Raw genomic sequence first — 11,332 nt, forward strand, 5'->3', positions numbered from 1 at the left:
TAGATATAATCACAGATAGCCATTGGATTATTGGGAGCACCAAATGATTTTAATACCTGGCTTACACTTCTAGCACAAGGTACAGGTTCAAGACTCGTTTTCTGTATCATCTCCTAAGAACCTGTTCCCTCCCAGCTCCAAGCATGTGCATCTCCTCTCTGCTGCTGTGTAACAGGCTTGCTGGGAGTGCGGTAAAGAGCAGGATGTGGTGGCATGTGTCTGTATCCTAAGCATGTGGTTTCAGAGGGCGAGTCTATGACCATCGTGGTAGGGAATATGGCAGCAAGCAAGCAGGCATGGAGCTCGAGCAGTAGCTGAGAGTTTACAGCTGATTCACAGGCATGAGGCAGAGAGAGAGAGAGAGAGAGAGAGAGAGAGAGAGAGAGAGAGAGAGAGAGAGAGAGAGAGAGAGGTGGGAGGGATGAATGGAGGGAGAGGAAGGAAGGGAGACAGAAGAGAGCTTGAAATGGTGCGAGCATTTGAAACTTCAACCTCACCCCCAGTGACACATCTCCTCCAACAAAGTCCCACATTCTAGTCCTTCCCAAACAGTTCCACCAAGTATTCAAACATATGAGCAATGGAGGCCATTCCCATTCAAATGACCACATCACGTAAAGGTGGAAGGGGAGAACCAGCTCTCAAAAACTACCCTCCAAGCTTCACAGGTATGCTGTGGCACATGTACCTTCAAGATCACCATCATCTCTGTCATCACCATCATCACTGTCACCACCACCATCATCATCATCACCATCACCACAACAATATTTTAAAACATTAATTGTGGACTGCCTTTCTGCCATAATAACACGCCCAGAGCCCTAACACCCTTTTGCAAGTGACACTCTGCCTAGATAGAGGAGAGAAGAGATCTTCATTCCCAGGCCTTACTTTAATAAGTAGCATGTCTTAGAATACAACAAATACCTACCATTCTACGCGTGGATATCAGAGCTAAAATCTCTACTCCGAATCCCCACAGTGCCAAGGCCTGTGAATGAATCTTCTGTGGTGCAAGGTGGATGTTGTTTGTTCTTTCCTCTTACTCTTCCCTCTTTACCTCCAAACATGAGATCCGGAATCCTTCCAAGGCCCTGTTGTCCTAAGGAAAGAGACTCCTTCTTCTTTTGTTCCTCCTCCTCCCTCTCCTCTCCCCCTTCATTTCCTCTTCCTCCTCCCCCTCCTCTCCCCCTCTCCCTCCTCCTCCTCCTCTTCTTCCTCCTCCTCCTCCTCCTCCTCCTCCTCCTCCTCCTCCCATGATCACTGAGCTCCTTTTACATGGAGAAGATAGATTATTGTAATGTTAATACATGAAACTCAGGCCCCTGGAGTTTGTGGTACTGGCCAGGGGTTATAATGCATAGTGAGGCTCTGAGAAAATTATTTCTGTCCAAAACATTACTGTGGGGAATGTGCTGGATCACTTCAGTGATTGAAGTGATTGATCCACGTTTTTAAGACCTAGCACTTTAGCTGGGTGGTAGTGATGCACGCCTTTAATCCCAGGACTTGGGAGGCAGAGGCAAGCAGATATCTGTGAGTTCGAGGCTAGCATGGTCTACAGAGTGGGTTCCAGGACAATCAGAGCTACACAGAGAAACCCTGTCTCAAAAAAAAAAAAAAAAATCAAAACAACCAAACAAAAAATACCGGGGCTGGGGATTTAGCTCAGTGGTAGAGCACTTACCTAGGAAGCGCAAGGCCCTGGGTTCAGTCCCCAGCTCCGAAAAAAAAGAACCAAAAAAAAAAAAAAATACCTAGCACTTCATGGCTTTTTTGTTTAATTTCTCTCTCCCTGACATTTGTCTCTTTTGACCTTTGACCCTGCAGCCTTCAGTATGCCAGAGATTAATGTGGACTATAATGCCAGTTCGGAGAGTCTACGCTGTGAGGCTCCTCGGTGGTTCCCCCAGCCCACAGTGGCCTGGGCATCTCAAGTTGACCAAGGAGCCAACTTCTCAGAAGTCTCCAACACTAGCTTCGAGTTGAACTCTGAGAATGTGACCATGAAGGTCGTATCTGTGCTCTACAATGTCACAATCAACAACACATACTCCTGTATGATCGAAAACGATATTGCCAAAGCCACAGGGGACATCAAAGTGACAGGTGGGTCTTCTGAGGCTTCTCATGCTGCTGGAGATGAAACCCAAGATCTGGGGGATACTAGTCAACTTCTCTATTCCTAAACACACCTGCATATCTCTCCGTGTTTTCCACATGTACCAATGGAAAGAAAATAATATGTCAATTAAAACTGAGTTTATCTAATACACACAGGTTATAAGAATTTCTAGTCTTCTAGATCCTCTAGGGCAGTGGTTCTCAACCCTTTGTGGTCACGACCCTTTGGAGGAATCAAACAATCATTTCACAGGGGATATATATCAGATATCCTATATATCAGATTTGATATGACTCATAGCAGACAAAGTAGCAACAAAATAATGTTATGGTCAGGAGTCACTACAACATGAGGAATTATATTAAAGGATTACAGTATTAGAATGTTAACACACTCTAATATTTTTGGTTGTGAGCCTAGCCTTTAACGGCTGAGCCATCTCTCCAGCCCAGAATGTTAACACACTACTGTACTAAGATTTTGATCATACTTCTAGTTGGCACTGATTTTTTTAATCAAAGCCTAACACTGCACAATATTTGTTGTGCTAAATAATGTTGGCTAAAAATGGTGACTGAGCCTAGCATGGTGATGCACATCATTAATCCCAGACCTGGGAAGGCAAGTGGATCTCCATGAGTTTGAGGCTAGCCTGATCTACAAAGTGAGTTCCAGGTTAGCCAGAGCTACCCAGTGAGACCCTATCTCAACTTCCTCCAAAAAGGAATTGACTGACTTAATCTCACATGCCTCTCCTTGGTTTGGTTTTGTTTTTTGTGTTTTGTTTTTTGTTTTTTGTTTTGTTTTGTTTTGTTTTGTTTTGTTTTTGGAGAGCTTTAGGATTCAAAGGCTCTTTCTTCCTGACTCAGTGGGAATACTTTGGTGTAGTGTAGAGATGTGGTGATTATTTGACAAGTGGGACATACTTAAACTGATACACTACATCCTAGGTTCTTCCAACATCACTAGATCCCAACTTGCTCTTGAGAAGGTTTTGAATCTGAATTTGAATCCGAAGATCAAAGATCTGCCCTATGACTTGGTCTTACTCAGAATCGTGGGACTAGATGCTGACCACCAATGTTGACTAAGACTGACCACTATCGAGGAAAATCCAAAAAGCTTAGACTGAAGTAGCCTCTATGCAGCCTGTCTTAGCCCCCGTTCACCTGTATGAAGTGCTTTAGTGCATGGCGAACCTAGGAGGAAGCCAGTTCCAAGAAGAGCCAGACTCAGCTGGGACTTCCAGGGCTGTGGCCCCTTATGTTTTATTGAATCCTCTCCTCAGAGGGTGAAGTTTGCCAAGAGAGTTCCTGTCAATATCAAGTCTAGAGCAATGCAAGTGTGTGTGTGTGTGTGTGTGTGTGTGTGTGTGTGTGTGTGTGTGTATCTTATACATTTGTACATTTTCAGTTCCTGACAGAGGATGGCTGAGTTTAACTGAATAAATCATACTTATAACATCTTACATTTTTATTAAAATTATATTTATGAAAGTTAATCTATGGAATGGCAGAATTATCTAATAAGGTGTTAATACTCAAGATATATACAGAAATCTTATAACTTAACAAAAAATTAAATAGCTGAAATTTAAAGGTTTCAGTTTTGGGGGCTAGACAGTCAGACCCAGGGCCTGCGCATGCTAGGCAAGCAGGTCTACCACAGGATCACATCTCCAGCCATAGATAGTTGAATTCTTGTTGCCTTTCTCCGTTTTCCATATGTGTGCCTTTTCATTTTGATGGGTATATGGCATACATGTCCTTCGTGTGCTTGTACACACATACATGTGTATGCCTACATATGGACGTCGGGAATCATTCTCCATTGCTCCTCCCTTTACTCACTGCGGCAGGCCTCTCCATCCAACCCAGAGCTGGTCTCTCCAGCCAGCCTGCTCTGGGGATTGATCTCCAGTTTCCACTCATTGAGGCTGGAGTGATGGTGTGCTGTCCTGTCCACACCACATTGACGCAGGCTTCTGGGGATCTGAAGTCCTCTCCTCATGCTCGCATGACAATCAGATGTAACCACTGATCCATCTGTCCAACACTGAATTTGAAAATGGGCATGTGAGAAAGGGCAATTCTTATTCAAATGACCAAAGAGTCCACCAAATGTGCTTCACAACATGAATCATGAGTATAAAGCTAAGTAAAACAGCAAGAAACTGTCACCTCAGACCCCAGGCCCATTGAAATGCTCACCAACCACAACACCCCTGCCCCCAAAAAAGCAAAAGTTGGCAAGGAGATAGAGAAACTGGACCATTTGTGCACCGTTAGTAGGACAGACACTGATGCAATCAACCGAAAATGGCACGCTCTAAAAATACACCAGCTACACGATCTGACAATTATACTTTTAGGTATACTTTAGATAAATATTTGAATGCTTAACACTATTTATAATAGTCAAGAAAATAGAGCCTGAAGTGTCCATGATGACATAAATAACAAATGGACAACATGGATTAAATATAGTAAATGCTCACTATAGAGAGAACGTCTTATGTCTGTGTGGATGTGGTACCTGTCAATAATAAATCAGGTGGCCTATGGCTTAGACAGGAAATAGGAGGTGGGACATCAGGGAGGAGAGAGAATTCTGGGATAGAGTAAGGCAGGAGATCCACCCAGGAAGACGTGAGGAGACGGATGCATGGCATCTGAAAACAGGTAGACAGCCATGGGGCAGAATGTGGATTAAAATAAATGGGTTCTCTTAAGTTATGATTCTAGTCAGAGAAGAGTCCAGCTAGATGGCCAAGGTATTTGTAAATATATTTTGAGTCAACGTCATTTTTTTTGAAGATTGGGACTGGGAGGTAGAACCAGGACCTAACTTTTACAGCACACAGCAGAGCACTAATCATCCTGAATGCTTGCTCAACAGGTATATATTTTGTGTCTCGTATATTGATAGTACTTTAAAGCCCATGAGATACTTAAATGGTACAAATATCATTTTAAAAATTAATCCTAGTGTTAATATGGGACCTCTAAGTGAGAGTTAATTGTGACTAGAGTAGACGAGTAGGGAAGAAGAATTCGAGTTAAGTTATAAAGATGGAGACAATGAGAGATTAAGAAGCCTTAGAGTCAGGAGCCTGCGGCAGTGGTCCTAGGGAGGATTGGTGAGCATATGAAAAAGGAAAGAGAAAAAAATCAAAAGTTGCTTGAATAAAAACAAGCAAACAAAAAAAATTTATGGATCTTGATACAGCAAATATGAACGTTAAGAAAAATAACAATCAAAATGGGTTTAATGTCACTACCCAGGATGCCTAGGAACCTAGGTTCAATGTCACTACCCAGGATGCCTAGGAATCTGGGTTCAATGTCACTACCCAGGATGCCTAGGAACCTGCGTTCAATGTCACTACCCAGGATGCCTAGGAACCTGGGTTCAATGTCACTACCCAGGATGCCTAGGAACCTGGGTTCAATGTCACTACCCAGGATGCCTAGGAACCTGGGTTCAATGTCACTACCCAGGATGCCTAGGAACCTGGGTTCAATGTCACTACCCAGGATGCCTAGGAACCTGGGTTCAATGTCACTACCCAGGATGCCTAGGAACCTGGGTTGGATGTCACCCACTACCCAGGATGCCTAGGAACCTGGGTTCAATGTCACTACCCAGGATGCCTAGGAACCTGGGTTGGATGTCACCCACTACCCAGGATGCCTAGGAACCTGGTACCTGTACCAACAAGACAGGGACACAGAAGCAACAGAAGAGAGCGGAAGATGGTGCTTTAGAGATGTTGCTCTTCAAATGCCCACTGCTTGACACATTACCCATCACATGTAGGCCTGGGAAGCTGCGACCCTATTCCATATATTTCATTCTATGAGATGGGATCCCTGGGTGTATAACCTTTCAGTGTTCATTTTCCTGTTGGGCTTGGGTGGGTCTACTATATCTGCTATTTGCAGCTAACACATATTGAGTGACTGTATGCCAGGCACTGTTCTACATCACTCATGAGTTCTCATAAGAACCCTGTGAGGGACACCATTCTTGTCTTAGCTATTTTTTTTTTTGTAGAGGAAAAAGAATGGAGCAAATGTGTATTGAGTTACTTACTGAAGTCACACATCTAATGAGTGACAGAGCTGAAATAGTGACATGAAATTGGATTGTCTGGGGAAAAAGAGGAGAAGCTGAAATTGATCATTCTGTACATTTTATAGAGGCCCAATGAAATCTGATAGCACAAGCCTGTAAACACCACTGCCTAGGGAACTCATAAGTCCAAAATCAAGGAACTGTTTCGGGCCCGTTGCTTAGTTTCATTTTCATAGTAACCGTAGGAACATGGTGAAGCTTTCCTATTGGCTGCATCCTCACTGAGATGGCCATAGAATGAACTTTGCTCCATAGACCAGGAAGTCTCTGAGTCAGTTCTAGAAGGGCAGAAGGAGCAGAGGAACAACCCTGCCCTTTTGGGGAACAAATTGCTCCATTTTTCAGATGCTCTATCCTAGTCACTGGAGCAGACATCAGCTTCTCTGTGACTCTGAACTTCTTTTCTGTCTTTTCACAGATTCAGAGGTCAAAAGGCGTAGTCAGCTGGAGCTGCTGAACTCTGGGCCTTCTCCGTGTGTTTCTTCTGTCTCTGCCGCTGGCTGGGCACTCCTATCTCTCTCCTGTTGCCTGATGCTAAGATGAGGGGCCTTGGCCACACAAAAGCATGCAAAGTTACTGGTACAACAGGTGAGGTAAAGCACAGAGAGCATGCTGGGTGGGTCATAGCTGGGGTCGTTCTTAGCAGCCCAGCCATTTCTCCTGCACTAGGCTAATTGTTATGAAACAGTCAAAAAGCCTTCAACAGCAGCCACAGGAGGAAAATGCACTGATGTAAGGTCAGGGACACTGTCCTAGAGATGCGAAAGGCTTTTAGTGTCCAGCACTAACCAACAGCAGAGACCTGATCGGCAGATACGAAAACCAACTCCATACAATCCGACTATTTATGTAATTTCAAACGCCTATTTATTTGCTGAGTCATTAATGGATTCAAAATTGCTTTTTCAAAGAGTAAGAACGGTTTAGCCCTGACTAATTACCCTGGACGTCATTGTTATTCACAATGAGAGGCATGTAATCCCTGTGCAAACGACCTTTTCCCCAGGGCACCCTAGTCTGGGGCACCTTGGGCCCTGGTGACTCACCCTCCTGCTGAGATGTGTTCCCTGGCTCCAATTACTGACCGACATTTCCTACTGATGCGACATTTCCATCTAACTATTCTACTGTGTGTAAAGTTTGCACGGAGCCGAGCTGTGAAGTTCTGGTCAGCTCCCACATGAGCTCTGAGGCTTCCTGAGGCTCACAGGTCCAGTCCTCTGTCAGCTGTTGTCATGGACCCTACAGCATTCTCTCAGACTGATCCATTTGTATCATGTTATATCCAAGCCAATACTAAGTTAAAATTTTGTATTTTATTATCGTATATATGTGGGTGTTTTTGCCATATGTATGTTCATGTTCTACATGTGTGTTTGGTGTTCACGTAGACCAGAACTGAGTATCAGATTCTCTGGAACAGGAGGTGTAGGCAGTTTGAGGCACCATGTGAGTAATGGGAACGAAACCTGAATCCTCTGGAAGAGCACCCAGGGCTCTTAACCACTAAGTGATCTCTTTAATCCACTCTAGTTCTAACACACACACACACACACACACACACACACACACACACACACACACACCTCTTCTGACATTGCTCTCTCCCTTCTGGCCCCTTTTGGGAAATTTATTCTACAGTAATTTATATCCATGCGTTCCTTTATCCTTCTTTAAGGGAAATGCTTTTCAGCCTAAGACCCCTTCCCCGAGGGCCCCTGAAGCCTGCATTCACCTGATGTGAGGTTAGGTACATCTTGCCCACCCTGAGGCTCATGTGTTCCTTGCCCATATCGCTAAGATTCAGAGGTGGGCAAGGCCTGTGCATTTGTTTCTCCTCATCCCTTCTCTTGGTTTCTAAGCTCCTGAGACAGTGTGGTGTGAGAAGTGGATTCTATGTAAGAGAACCTGCAGCTGCCATCGTTTCTGACCCCTTGTCCCCCAAGGGACTGCTCCTTAGGAATTTCATGGGTAGAAAGAGGAGCTCTATTTCCTCCCTTGGTTCCTGTGTACACTATAAATGAGTCTTTTTAATAAGCAGTGACTAGATAATATGGCCTGTGGAGTATAGTTTATTTATCATTTTTTCATATTCCCTTGGAGCAGCACCCTTCAGCTTTGTAAGAAGTCGTGTCATGCGTGTAAAAGGCAATGTTCACACACGGCACACACACAGTAGTATACACTCTCAGCTGCCACTTTGTTGTCTGTAGAAAGTAACGTTCTCTATAGAAGAATCACTTTAAACCAAATAGATCTTTCTTCGAGGAGGTTTTTGGTTTGGTTTGGTTTTTGGTTCAGGCTTTTTGTTGTTGTTTTGTTTTTGTTCTTCGCTAAGATTTCTAAAGTAAAGGGAGAGGCTGTTATTTCAGACACACACTATTATTGGCCATGGCACGTTAGGTGTCACATCCTCCTGTTAGGAGTAGAGGCAGATGGTGTCTGCCGACCTCACCCCAGAAACCTGCCCGTGTCTATTGCTCTGAGAACCCATTTCTCCCCTGAGACTGGAACGGCAGGCTCTTCTTTTAGTATAAAATGTAAGCCGTCACCTTCCCAGAGCAGACTACAGATCATGGACCGTGGGCCACAGGCCACGGTAGAACAGCAGAACACAGAAAAATAAGCCCATTTCGAAGCAGGAGATATGATCACACAAAGGCTAGGGAAGGAAGACTCTGGGGTCTCGGTAAGCATCAGCCAAGTGCCTATCATGACGTCTTATTGTGTTCTTTCAGAATCCCAGGAATCTACAGAAATATTTTCCACAAGACATGACCTAGTTTTATATTTCTAGAAGAAAATGAACTCATGTCTGAAAGTCTGGAGTGAACAGACAGGAACAAGATGTAAAAGGAAAAACAAAAGCAACCCCCAGACGCCTTCGATAGGAACAAGACGGACCTAGAAAATAATTCAACTGGACTAGAGTGTAGTAATCGTGCCGTTAAAATGTGTGTCAGGGTGGGTGTTTTCCCATGTCTCAGGGACCTCTCCTTCCCCACCAGCCCCTGAGTGAGGATGGGCTGTTATGATGTCACTCTGAAAGTTCCTGAATGGCTTCCACTGCCATATCCTCCTTCTATATTCAGCACATTAAACCAGAGTGCACGCCGAGAAAAGCTGCTAATCAGCCGCCACTTCTCAACTTGGATGTGGCAGCGTCTGACTGACAGGCCCAGTGATTCACTTTTCATTAGGATGCTTTCAAAAGTGCTGGGGCATCTCCTCCCACCTGACAAATGCCAAACACATAGGGAGGGCGATCATAATTTTAGGGCTAACAAAATAGTTGAGTGATGCTGATTTTTTTCCAAATAGTTCAAGTCACTTCTCCATTAGGCAAACAAATGCCCTGTTATTTCTCAGATGATGCTGATTTGTGAATTGGCCCAGGGTAAAGTGCTCTCCTCATCCTGCTACATGGCCTTATGTCATCATAAGGTTTGAAGTTTCCACTTTCTATCCTGCACGGAGAGCTGTAATCTCAGCTTCTATCCCCATAGCACTGGGAGTAAACCAGGATGATGTCCCCCTTCTTGTTCCCCATGTGACTGTTGGCAATGTAGAGACTGATTATCACAACTAAAGGAAGAGGGACAACAGGGTCTCTGGTGTCTAGAGGAAAGAGCTCAGAGATTATATTCAACATGTCCCACTGGTGAAGAATTTATCCAACTTCAATTGCCAACCACATCAAGGTCTGGAAATCCTGAATTGGGATAAGAAAGATCCAGAAAGTGAGTGAACAGCACATTTGCTTCCTGATGGTGGGCACCTACTTATGTCTCTGGCTACTGTTCAGAGACCCAGGTCTCTGCATTGTGCGACATGCTTCAGTGAACCCATGTGGGGAATTCTCCATGGGATTGTCTTCAGCTCACTGTACCTCTGAATTCCTCTCCCTACATTCTGTGCCACACAGCAAGTTTGGCTTGAACGCTGCCTGAGTGCCATTTCAAGTTCTCTTCCTCTGGATTTTAGATCTCAAGACCATGGGTGAAACATTAGCTAAGGCAACAAAAGCAAATCCCCCTTGAAATACGCAGAGACTCGTGGGCTTTGAGGGTTCTGTTTGTTTTCAGGTGCTAGAGATCAAACTTGGACTCTCATATGCTAAGTAAGTGCTCTGCCGATGAGTTACACCACACACAGATCTTCTAAGAGAAAATAGGGCCATACTCTTTGAAATGAAGCCTTGAGGGATGAGGCTTGGACGGCAAAGAACACTTTTCACCAGCTCCCTCCTCACACTCATATGTCAGGCACTGCCTCCCTGGACTTCAGACCACCGTTTCTGTACTACATTTTGCTACAGAAGGCTTGAGACCATTCAAGAGAATTATTAAATACACATCCCCTGAGCTGCTATCTGCCTGGTCTGTCACCAAAGGTGACAACAGAGAGATGGGTTAAAAAGAGAGGAAATGTTCTAAAGAGGAACACCTCCCACAGAGAACGGGCCTTCCACAAGGGTTAGCTGCATAAGTGGGAACGAGTGGGTCTGTAGGGGCTGAGTGTCCAAGTCTAGGCACTCAAGAAAATCACTTCATGCTTATACCAGCCTTGCCTGTTTCTATCAGGAAAAACACTTATGGCTCTCGATTTGTGGTAGATAATTCAGGGGAACATACCTGGTTGCATGTACTAGTGTCACAAAAGACAACTCTGTTTGTGTGTGTGTGTGTGTGTGTGTGTGTGTGTGTGTGTGTGTGTAGAAGGAGTGTCTATGTAGCCCTGGCTATTCTGAAACTCTCTGTAGACCAAGTTGGCCTCAAATTCACAGACATCCACCTACCTCCCCTTCCCGAGAGCTGGGATTAAAGGCATCACTACTCCCAGCAAGAAATCTCTTACAGCTGAGGAATTCTACAGAGGGAGAATTCCCAAGGAACCTTAGACCTGCTCCCTTCTTACATTCCCATTGGGTCCCAATATAGCTTATGCAGAAAAGAACTGTAGGCTTTCTGTCACATAACAAAAGAGCTGAGATGTGACAGAGGAGGAAGGATGCTGTTTGATCTTGGGGTCTTGGGACATGGTAGGTTGGTGCCACTGCTTTGGTTC

The 11,332-nt window shown here is 44.5% G+C and overlaps 1 protein-coding gene across 1 annotated transcript in view; it reads left to right on the plus strand.

Moving 5' to 3' along the window:
- The window catches only part of Vtcn1 (V-set domain containing T cell activation inhibitor 1), a 68,084-nt gene extending 57,450 nt beyond the window's left edge, over positions 1-10,634 (plus strand). The window contains exons 4-6 of the mRNA NM_001024244.1: positions 1,834-2,112; positions 6,684-6,853; positions 9,004-10,634. Of these exons, the coding sequence (NP_001019415.1) occupies positions 1,834-2,112; positions 6,684-6,808 (404 nt within the window). The 3' untranslated portion in view covers positions 6,809-6,853; positions 9,004-10,634. The remainder of the gene's footprint in view (positions 1-1,833; positions 2,113-6,683; positions 6,854-9,003) is intronic.
- Positions 10,635-11,332: the final 698 nt, after the last annotated feature.

Source organism: Rattus norvegicus, chromosome 2 (genome assembly GCF_021556685.1).
Source record: "Rattus norvegicus strain SHRSP/BbbUtx chromosome 2, alternate assembly SHRSP_T2T, whole genome shotgun sequence".
NCBI lineage: Eukaryota > Metazoa > Chordata > Mammalia > Rodentia > Muridae > Rattus > Rattus norvegicus.